Source organism: Anarhichas minor, unplaced genomic scaffold (genome assembly GCF_050575085.1).
Source record: "Anarhichas minor isolate MPS153535 unplaced genomic scaffold, ASM5057508v1 ptg000011l, whole genome shotgun sequence".
NCBI classification, from domain to species: Eukaryota; Metazoa; Chordata; class Actinopteri; order Perciformes; family Anarhichadidae; genus Anarhichas; species Anarhichas minor.
This window is the reverse complement of record NW_027466457.1, coordinates 11,052,283-11,064,353: the sequence shown is the minus strand read 5'-3', so window position 1 is coordinate 11,064,353 and position 12,071 is coordinate 11,052,283. Positions and strand designations below refer to the sequence as shown.

The 12,071-nt window shown below is 39.7% G+C and overlaps 1 protein-coding gene across 1 annotated transcript in view; it reads left to right on the top strand.

Annotated features, from left to right (window-relative positions):
• nell2a (neural EGFL like 2a) overlaps positions 1–12,071 on the top strand; it is a 68,437-nt gene that overhangs the window by 20,118 nt on the left and 36,248 nt on the right. Inside the window, exons 10-12 of the mRNA XM_076089969.1 lie at positions 175–266; positions 1,804–1,909; positions 2,320–2,448. Of these exons, the coding sequence (XP_075946084.1) occupies positions 175–266; positions 1,804–1,909; positions 2,320–2,448 (327 nt within the window). The remainder of the gene's footprint in view (positions 1–174; positions 267–1,803; positions 1,910–2,319; positions 2,449–12,071) is intronic.

The window sequence follows — 12,071 nt, the reverse complement described above, 5'->3', positions numbered from 1 at the left end:
CTATTTCATGCATTGCATTCACATGTGTTAGTAGGAAAGAAAAATATGGCTTTTATGTTGAATATGATATTAATGAAATGTGTTTTTAGGAGAGTAATGTGGTGTTATGTGTAAGTTCATTTTTGATATGTTTATTTGTGATTACGCTGATGATGTCTCTGTGTCTTCTACCAGCTGTCTGCTTGTTTGGTGGAAGAGAGCTCGTGGAGGGGGATCAGAAGGCTGTGCGGGACTCCTCTGGCAGGTGCCTGCTGTTTGAATGCAGGGTAAGTAATGTCAACACACACACGCACACACACACAGACACACGGACACTTAATAAAACACATACACACTTTCACATACTTATTCAAAATTATTTGATCAATCCTCTTCAGGAAGAGACACCATAATAACTCATGTAACCAAGCACTTCAACTCTAATAATTTCCACGTAGTGCTGCATGACAGCTCACTAAATACTCATTCCACAGCTACCTTGGCGAGGCCTGAGAACATAAATCAAACCTCAATGAGCCAGAATGCAAGATTGTCCACTAAATTGTATTGAACTGGCCTGTCAGCGTTTTCTTTGTAATGTAAAGAAATTGACCAAATCCCTCTAATTAAGTTTACATTTGTATAGGCCAGAGCAGTGCACCTGTCAATCATAGGATGCCACCGCCATTCTTCAGTACCAATCATCAGACACCACAGTGGTCCCAAACGATATTCATTTCCCAATTATTCCAACTTATTTGCTTTTGTTTGCCTGACGCACCAGATGGGTGGGTCGCTCGCTTTAGGGAGTAATTCACTTGATGACATTATGCCTGGTAGGCCCAATCAATCACAGAAAAGTGATTTGAAGTTTTTAATCACCCAACTCTATTGTATCAACCAGCCCCTCCATGAATTCTGCAAAGCCCCATCAGAATCTGCAGTTTCAGACAGCTGTCTGGCTTGCTGGCCCACACCTGGCCCATCTGTAGTCCCAGTTAACTGACTGCAGTCCCCGGCAGATCAAAGAAATGGGGACGGGGTGTGCTGTCAATCAGCCCACTGTTGCAGACTCCTGCAGGCTTCCCCTGACAGCTGCTTGTCACGCCTCTGATCTTCTGTCTGCCTGCTGGCTACAGGGGGGGGGGGGGGGGGGGGGGGTGCAAGTTTTGGGTAGTGGGTGGCAAGAAGTATACAGTACAGCTTGTTTGGAAAGTTGTTTGGGGACTTTTAGGGGAGGTTCTTTTCAGAATTTCAAGCAAGCACACTCTGTGTACGGTATGTACAAGTGGAGGTCATGACCCTTGTACATAACTGTAGACAGATCCTTAAGTAAAATATTTGCCCACTACAAATAGCTAGAAAAAGCATTCTTTGTCCAACTGTGCGTCGTGTTAATGACTCTAAATTAGCATCAGTCAGAGGGACACGGATGAGATCATTAGAGAGGCCTGCCAAAGGCATGCTGGGAAAAGGAACCCCCAATCAGGTTTTATACTCTGAATAAACACACATGCAGGGATAATCCACAAGATTGATTCAATGTTTGTATAATAAAGATGCATCCTGAATCCTGATGTGAAACATTGAGGACAACAGGAGAAGAGAAGAAGACCGCTATTATTTCCCTTCAGAAGTAGTCTGGGAAAAAAAATTGCTATTGACCAACGAGTAATTGGTTTGTAATGAACACACGGGGGGGGGGGGGGGGAACATAGATGAATAATTACCTTCATAATTACATCCAGGTCCTTAGCAAAGGAACGGGGGGCAGAGTGGACCTAAGAAGTAGCTCACGAGGATTGTTTTCTCTGCTCATCACAGGACAGGAGCATGCGTCGCGTGGTCCCCAGTGAGCCGTGTCCCGAACTCAACTGTGCTGAGTCGGAGCAGATCACCTTGAATGACAGATGTTGCAAAGTCTGCAGAGGTATGGAGGAAACCTTCTCCTATTCCACATTGCTTCTATGCCGCACAACATTCATTTCATATGGTGGAACATGAGAATTTCAAGTTGTTATTTTCCCATTTTTACAACAGCTTTAGAATTTACCAGCTAAAAAATGCAACAATACAAAGATTCTAAGGAAACGGACTAAAAACGAGCTATTATAGGTTTATTTCCCTTAAGATCATGAAGTCAGATGTAACAGATGGAAATATAGCAAATTAGCGTAATTTTGCCCTATTAAGACTTGGAAAGAAGCCACAGTATGGACTCTCAGAGAAAAGGTTGTGATACTATGACATAACCTTTCCACTGGCCCTGTATGCCTCCATCACTCCTCTCGTCTGCTCTCCTCTGGGTCTCAACCTTTTCCTCTGCGGCTCTCCCTGCAGGTCATGACTTCTGCTCAGAGGGCCACGGCTGCGTGGAGCACTCCGACTGTGTGAACCTGGAGGCGGGAGACTGCTGTGTTTGTAAGGATGGCTTCCGCCCGCTGCGAGACGATAATGCCTACTGTGAAGGTATGACATGGCTTTGAATAGCAACCTCTGACTTTTAGCAGACGTTTATTTGCCTTCCGAGAGTGGTTACAAGGTTGTTTTTTTGTGATTGTGCCTGGGCTGCATCAAAGGGGTCATGAGAGGAACCTGCTCATTGCTTTTTGGGAGGATATTGATTTTTTTTTTTTTTCAGTTTTATTTTATACAGTTTTATTTTATAAACAGAAGAATTTACAGTTGTAATGTCACTCCGACTGCTCGGGAAAGAGAGAGAGAGAGAGAGAGATAAACAAATCAGAGGGCACACATTTCTCCATCACAAAATGATTACAGACAAATAAAAATACATGTTTTTCATAGAAATAACATGGTGGATAGTCAGAGTGTGGGGGTCAGGGAAGTGAATATACGTCGACCTTAAACTCTTTATATGTTTGCGTGATTGCACAGACTTTCTTTCCTTTAGACGTGCCTGTATAACCACCAACAACACCTTGCCCTAACCTTAACATTTAGTACAACTGTTGTGTTTCTTTTATTCCCGCCAGGGTTATCTCAAAGTAAGCATAGTACGAGATGTGACGGCTTATTTTACACCTTTCAAAAGTGTTTTCTGCTATTCATTTTGGAACATTATAAAAGCTGCTTCCACAGACTTGTTTCAGGCCCAAGGTGGATAATCCAGCACAGTAAATATTTATTTGACACCGGAAAGAATTCCCTCAAAAAAAAACTTTAGCACCATGTTTTTATATTTTAGTTGCTTTTGTTAGTTTGATTGAATTCTAACCGAAAAAAAAAAAATATATATATATATAAATATATACACATCGAATTGCAAAATAATGTAGCCATTTGCTAAATACCCATGTAAACACTTTGTTGAATTCATGCTTTTATCACTTAATCCTTTTGTGATGGGAGACTGTAATCCCCTGATTATATTTGCATCCACAACACGCAATAACTGCTTTTCGTAATGCTTTTTCTTTGAGAGACTAATGTTTGTCTTCTCAGTCAGTTGATCAATTTGTGATATAAAAACATGCTCAAGGGCTTTATGTATGCATGCATAGTGTCACTCTGCTGGGGGAGTGATTATAGTAATGTCATCGACCATCAGTGAGGTCATTCATTACTGACTGCACACCAAGGCTCAGATGTCACCACGTTGCACTTTTCTACGTAAAACGCAATGCGATTGATTATGTCAGCACTGCTCTCTTTTAAAAACAGCCAACGTTTTACTTGATTGCCTGCTGAATGTTCCACATTGAAAGCATGCTCTATACCTCGTTGAACAGGCCATCTCATGTTGATGGTGAAGCTATAAAAAACCTGCACAAGAGTTCAAACATTCACTCACTGCTCCGGCTGAATTCCTCACATCTTGACTGAATTCTACCACGTGCATCGTTAAAAAGTGATGACTTTATCATCTCCAATGCTATCCTGCAGTAAAATATGAAGTAAACATCATGTCATAACTGCACCTCAGGTATTAATGAGCAGACATGGCATCAAACTTGTTTAGAATCTTCTGCGTATGACAGCTGCCGTGTCAATATACAGTCTTTCTTGATCTTCCCTCTGCATTGTGTGTGCGCAGTTTCAGAGGATCTGTGAGTACATGCCTCTGCCTTTTTTTTTTATCTACAGTCGACACACACCCTGTAATATCTGTTATGTCACCTTCATCAAGATGAGGCTTAACTGTCAATTAGCACCTGTATCCAGGATGCTAAATGAAAGAGTAGTAGTTCACAGCTTCTGCAGATCTCACATTAATTTACAGATAAGAGCAGTTGTCCAGGTATTAGACAGTCTCAGGGAGTCTGCATAATTGAAGATATCTGTTTTGAATTAATGGGAAATTGTGTTGTTGGTTGTAGGCTTTGTTCAAATGGCAAATACTGGCCCCATCCACCATACACGTGTTAAACTATGATCTCTTTGAAAAGAGTCAGACGGTGGTGGAAAGTAATTAACATTTACTCAAGGTCGGTGCTTAAGTACAACTCTGAGGCACTTGTAGCTTTTATTTCTATTTCACATTAATTAAATGTACTATGTATAGTATACACCACTGCATTCCAGATATTCAGATGTCCTTTTTTTCTACTAATTACTTTGCAGATTAAGATTTCACATAAGCACATTTATAAGACCTAATGTATTTGTAAGGATTTATAAAACTCTTTATAAAAATTAATAATCATGCACGTTGACTTATAAAATGTTTTGTAAAGTATTATGAATGGTAATTATAACAATTTAGTTTAGAATTGTTAAGGTTGATAATTTCATGTCAACATTTTCCATTCCTCTATTTAGGGTAAGAGTGTCTCAGGAAGGGTATTGCATTGTCCTAATATTGTGCTGAAAGACTGGACACATGGTGAATGCAGCTGATCATATACACATTGACACAAAGAGATGTGCCAATTTAGTACAGTATATCTACACTTGTCTGTTGAACATGTTTCCACAGTTAGAACAGTGCACATTATCTAATCCCAACTCTATTAAGCATTGGCATTACATGGATTTAAAACCGCATCTATACTGATACCTGTTTATAATTCAAGTAAATTATGCAGTGTTATATGAAACATGCCAAAGACTGAAGTAGACACATTGCACTAAAGTACATATCTCAACCCCCCAAAAATTGTGTTCAGTATTAATCTAATTATATAAGCAATATAACGGTCTTACTCTAAACACAGTTTCTTGTTTCCTTCACAATATAGTTGGGCTCTACAGAAATGTAATAAGGTATTGAGGAAAATAATAATTTGTAAAAAAAAAAAGTATTCTTATTCAGAAAATACATTGCAATGATATAGACCTGAAAATCTGCCAAATGTCTGTTAAATATCTCTGAGTATTAAAACTTAGTTCAACACTACATGGGAGCTTATAACAAGTATCGTTGGGTTGCCGGTAGCCCTGACTCTCCCCAGGGAGAGGATGTAATGAAAGAGAGATGATTTCCAGGGAAGGCACTTTCCCCGTTTTGAGCGACAGCAGTCTATTATTGTATGATAACCACTAATAAGCTGCCAGTCAGCAAGGTCTATCATATCAATGCATAATCTAGGAATTGAAAAATCCTCTAGAATTTGCCCACCCAGATGGTACCGACCATGCGCTATAATGACAATCAATCTGGGGCCACCCTGCATGAATACTAGCTTTTGATACTCAAGAACATTTTGCTGATTAATACTTCTACAATTTTGAATGCAGGTATCTTTTTTGTAATGTAGTTTAGTTGTTTACCTTTCAGTGTTGCTGCTTTTACTTTAAAGCTGCACTAATCAATACTTTTATATTAACAATGGATCAAGTGTGTAATGTGAAAGGTGTCGAATCATCCATTTAATTTAAGTGAGAGAAAGATGAGACATGACGATAAATATCTGACTCTTAATTGATTTTAAATCATAGCTACATTTTTGTTCCACTCACACATTGACGTTGTTTTGCCAAGAAATGATCCTGAAAACAATAAGAAAATATTCTAATAGTATTTTTTGCAGCTCGTTGCTTTTTTTTTTATCAACGTTATCACATGTGCAATATCCAAGGATATTTAAGTGGTTCATTGTGGTGGAAATAAGCAACCCATCCCATTACCTGTGTGAAACTAAGTACTAGCAGACAGACTTGTGCCTCCAACATCAACAAAATTGAAAAGTGAAATTGAATGGCAGTGTTTGTAGACGCTGCTCAGAGAAACCTGAAATTGACTCAATTTGTTGATGGGGTTCTCTTAAAAGCAATTGATTTGATGTGTTTCTCTGTAACTTACTATATGATTATGTGTGTGTGTGTGTCCTGTGTTGAAAATGAAAGAACTGTCTTGCCAAAAGATCGAGGATACCGTTGGTCGATGAGAGAATGCCTTCATATAATAGGTACACTATTTTGTGGCTGCAAGGAGATGTACAGAAAGATGAGTGAAATCGGCTGCTTTCAATTCTAGTTTCAATACAGCCGTGCCTGTGAGATGAGATGAGAAGTCCAACTTAGAGGCAATTCTGTGTATTGAACACAGCAGAGAGATCATAAAGCAGAAAGAACGAAGCCCACGAGTACATAGGTTTCTATGTGCGCACATTCCTTTCTTCTCATCCAAAGTACAGACAAACATCACAAAAAGCAGAGACAGATACTAGCTCTTTAAAACAATCCTAGGTCAGAGATGGGCTCAAAATAGCCGATGAGATCACTTCTGTGTAAATTTTTCATAGAAGCAGCAGTAGGGAAAACTCAGGGGGATACTAGCCCTGCCTCTGTGTGTATGTGTGCAGGTGCCTGTCTGTGTATGTGTGCGTTTGAGTGCTTAGTTCTCCAGCAGGAAAAAAGAGCCCAGTTATTTTTCCATCCTCTCCTCCTCACGGTGCCGTCAGACTGGAGGCCTATTTTGCTACATGCATGCGTGTGTTTAGGACAGAATTAGACAGAGGGGCGAGCAGTGGAGAAGTGACAGACTGTGTGATTGTCTCTAAATTGAACAATCAGTATAGTTCAACGTGTTGAGATAATACTATTATTCATCTCGGCATTGTAGAGGACTGCAGACAGAGAGACATTTCCCATTGTTGTCTGGTTTTGAAATGCCCTACTTTAGAAAGTCTACGTTAGGATTGCTCGAAACGAAGGGCTGCTTGGGTGTTTTGTGTTGTATCCATGTGGGAAATGTGAAATACAAAATGATACCCCGTAAAATCGAGGAAATAGAAAGAGACAAAGTACGAGATTTAATTTTGATATAAAGTGTACAGTGTGTAGTGTGTTATTTTACTAACTCACTTTTTCAGGGACTGTGCACCAAATTTAAACAAATCCATAGATAGAGTTTGATAGTTCGGTAGATGGATAGATAGATAGATAGATAGATAGGTTGGTAGGTAGGTAGATAGCAATGCCCATAGTTTGATTTGTCAAGGTTTTGAGAGATCTGTCTCAGATTTCTGCCTCCATTATACGATGGAGGTGAATGGAATAGTGTTTGTGGTGTTCACAAAAGAGGAAGACATTTAGTCCGTCACTCAATTCATACCCCACATCCTGGACCGTGTGCAACATTCAGCCCCAAATAGTCATAAATGTCCACAAAACTTTTGAGGCTGATCCACTAGTATGCAGAATTAACCGAGGAAAAACAGATACACACACACATGATCTCCCCACGGGCTTCTGCCTGGTGGAGATAACTACAGTGCCTAATGTTCATTGTAATGAAGAAACATGTCAGCCAGTGCAGCACCTGTGTGTGTAGCTCAGTGAAGTGTTTTTAATAGATTTTGGATCACAATGGAGTTTTATGGCACAGATGAACAAGTCAAACCAGGCTTGGGCTTCCCAGGTAATACTTGTTAGAAGGATCAAGTCATTGTTGGTTTTGGATTAGTCTTAACATTGATTCAAAAGAGGTCTAGCCTGCTTTCACACAGAGTGAGGTTTTATTGCCTGTAAGCCACGGCTGTGTGTTTCTGTGTGTGTGTGTGTGTGTGTGTGTTTTTGTGTGTGTGTGTGTTTGTGTCAGCATATCGTGTGTGAACATAGACTGATCCGATTGCCGCTGCTGTCTTTTGAATGTCACAAGGTGGCAGCAGGCTAATTGGCACTGACTGAAGAGCACGGCCTACTCCAAAACCAAATCACTGCCGGGATGCCCCCCCCCCAACCCCGCACACACAAACACACACTCAGATGAATCACACACATATAAACACGCAGGCGACACATATACACATTCTGACTGGCTGTGTGTGTTTGTACACCCCTCACCTCTGTGACCCCACTGAAATGTCACCCAAGACAGACAATACCACCATTATCCACACAGTCCCCCTCCAGTGTAAATAACAGTATCTGAGCACTGCTTGACCAATATCCTTCAAATGCCACAAGGAGGAAATCTCCTCTCTCCTCTTTTTGCTGGATGGGATCACACTTAGTTCATTGACTGCTTTACACTCAGGAGGGGTTTTCTTCTTCACATCCATGACGGCTGGACGATGCTCTGCACGCTTGATAAAAATGTCGTGGGCTTTGTGAAGTAAAACCTTGACACAAGACCAAAGTACATTTACTCAACTACAGTTCTTAAGTACAAATCTCAGGAATTTGCACTTACTTGCAATGTAGTATTTTTTCCATTGTGGTATTGCTACTTTTACTTCAGTGAAGGATCTGAATATTTTTTTCCACGACTGAGCAAAACGGTTGTTTATTGCTAGATTACTATGAATAAATTAAGTATCACAACATCTCGTCAATTAATTAAGATCTGTACAACCCAATACAATTTAATTTGTATGATGTAAAACTAGTTGAGCTCTTTAATTGATGGTTAACCTCTCCCAGCTATTTTCTTGCATTCCACCCAGTAATATACAGGCAAAGGAAATTATGAATAAATTAATTAAACAACATATAACCTCGTCTGAGTTTTATCTCAATTAATATCCTGCTCTAGATGTAGACAGTAGGCCAGGCTATTTTATATATAAAACACATTTAATTACAAGTAAAGCCAGTTTGCTTTACATCAAAATGCATGAGCAATGAGTAGCACATAGAAGAATCTCATTAAAGACAGACAATGCAACAATAACAAAAGAAGAGGGGTAAAAAAACACATGCATTATTGAACTAAATGTGATCTTGTCCTGGCGAAGCAAGTTTATTTGTAGAGCACCTTTCAAAAACAAGGCAATTCAAAGTGCTTCAGGCATTAAGATAAGAACACAAGGCGATATAATAACACAACATAGAAAGATATTCGTAATAGAATTTAAAAAAAAGGAAAACCAATTGTTTAAGTATAAATCAGCTCAAATAGAATGTGACAGTAAACAGTAAAAATGACATGCATGATATTAATAAGTATTCAGAATGTTTTGAACCCCGATATAAAAGAACTGAGAGTAGTGGAAGGTCAGCTTGTCGTAGAGCTCTGATAGACGTTTGTGCGTCATGTTACTCATTGTCTACACTTCTGGTCCATGACGAGTGATGGATGATGATGCTCTATCCATTCAACCGTGGTGGAAAATCTTTCCCAGTTTAATGAGAGCCGTGACGGAGAGCAAAATCCCATTCACACTGCCGCACGTAAACAAGTCATTTTGGTCTATATGAGATGCACCAGGCTTCATTTATTAAGGCATGCAAAATCGAAGTGTGCTAAGTGCATGTTTAATGTGACATATGGACACACACACACACACACACACAAACCCTCGGTGCAGTCATTGAAGGGCCGGTAGATGTTTGCGTAGAAGGATCCACGAGTGTTGTGTGCACGCATTGAAAAAAAAAACAGTAATACACTTTTATTGCAATGCCACCAGCAGACACACACACACACACGCACACACACGCACACCTCGTCTTCCACCTTTTCCTTGTTTGATATTCATTGTTCTAAGTCAGTTAGCAGGCTTCTAAGTGATCACAGTGATTGATCACAGTGTGAGTGTCTGGTATTTAGACAATGACGGTGCTCTCGGTATGCAGATTTTCACTCTTGTTGCTTCCTAATGGGATTCTTTCCACTCAGTCATCTTAATTGGCTCCTGCTTCGGCCCAAATTGGCAGGGAGGTTTTGCACATTTTCTGGGGGTCTTTTTGAGGCCGTTTATTTCGAAGTGATTGCCCAATTTGGTAAGTTGAAAAAATGCCGAAAACGTGTATTTCGTGTTCAGGTGATGGCTAGAAAAATTAACTATATTACATTTCAAAGAAACCCATTTTGAGTTTTTTTTATTTCCAGTAAAGCACACATGGAAATGATAATAGTCCCAAAGGATTTCTACAATAAAGGAGCAAACTGATTTAAAAAACAGCCACACTTTTGTCATTTACAGCTGTTGTCGTCTGAATGTATGAAAGTACGCTTGAGAATAATTTTGCTTGTTCAACTGTTTTTCCCAGACACACCCTGCAATACAACTTGAGGGATCACAATATGCTAATATCCCTAAATATGCACTCCCTCAGCAAATAGAAAAAAAGGAAAGTTCACTCAATGAATAATCTACAAATTTAAAAACTAAACAGTGGAGTCATTGATTTGTTGCAACCCTAATTACATCCTTTCATTTTTTTAAAATAATTTGACAGAGGTGAATTGAAAATAATGCAGTATAACAGTTTCAAATGATTACAGTTGAATATTGAAGAACCAGTTCAACATTTTGGGAAAGAAAATTCATCGCTTTCTTGCAGAGAGTTCGATAGCACACTTATATCTGTCCGTTAATATGAAGCTAGCGCCAGCAGCAGTTATCTTAGCTGGATAATGACAGGAAAGAGCCAGCCTGGCTCTACCAGCACCTCTAAATCTCAATAATGTGGCCTCAATGTGACACATCCAGGGAGTCATTACGCCTGGCCAAGACATACGTTTCACCTGTGGACAGAGCCCAGACTCCCAGTCTTCATGCTGAACTAAACTAACCATCTCCTGGTTCTATAGCTTCATATTGACTTGTTATCGAATGTTATCGATCTTCTCATCTTACTCCTTAATTATTCCTTTGAAGTGCTGTTAAAGTCACTACATGTGTAGTATGTATAGATATGTATACATTTCCACCTTTGGCTACCTGCAGTTATCAAGATACAATTCTTGGGACACTAAAAACAAGGGCTTAAAGCAACACATGTATCAATTTTCACTCGTATTGTTTCATTTTTCTAAAAAATAATTTCAAAGACTGGAAAATCACGTAAAAATTCAACACGTAAAAATTCCCCAATTACCAGTTACTCAATATTTGATCCAATGACACTCCCTGAAAATCAAAAGAGGCATCCTGTAACGTTCTCTGTCACCTTTTCCCACCATGAGAAGCCAACGCCAACAGTGGAGATTATTTGCTGAGTGGGACACTGTTTGGTCAGCAGGGACAACTCTTTGTCTCTTTGCTCTTTACTCTGACTGCTATAAATCTGGCCATGAGGGAACAGGCTGCTGAAGAATATCAGACAATGTTTTGGCAACCCTTGCCCCTCTGCCGTTTATTGAAAACCATCTGCTCGAGTAAGCGTGCTGGTTAGGGGACGGATGGATAGATGAGAAAAAGACAGAATGAAAGAGAGATAAAGAGAACGAGAGAGACCACTGTGGAACGGCACAGATTTGGGTGTCTTTGTGGGACATCCAGAGGCAGTGCCAGTGTTATCTCCCTACTCCCAGACGTTGGTGTACTGCCACAGATAGTGAGGACGCTCCCTTTTAGGAACTACATGTTATGCAAGCGGAGAGCAATAAGCTCATATTCCCTTCTCCATAGTTGCGGGATGACTTGATTGAGCAATAGTGTGAATATTAAAAATGTAAATGAAACGTTGTGACCTCCAACGATAGAACAACACTTGGCATCCATTCATTTTAATATAAAACGTTGGATGAAGAGATTTATTTGCTAAGTTTCCATAAACAGGCAGTTTTGTTCCACATTAGGTCCAACAGCACTAGAGGGCGTCACGACCAGGCTAGCTTTTGTCCCACTAGCTTCTGTGACTCAATGCAATCTCTAATTGAGGATTTGTTTCATCGCGCTTCTGAAATAGTTAAATGTGTTAATAAAGTTTACTATTTATATTCTAACATAAGCGAG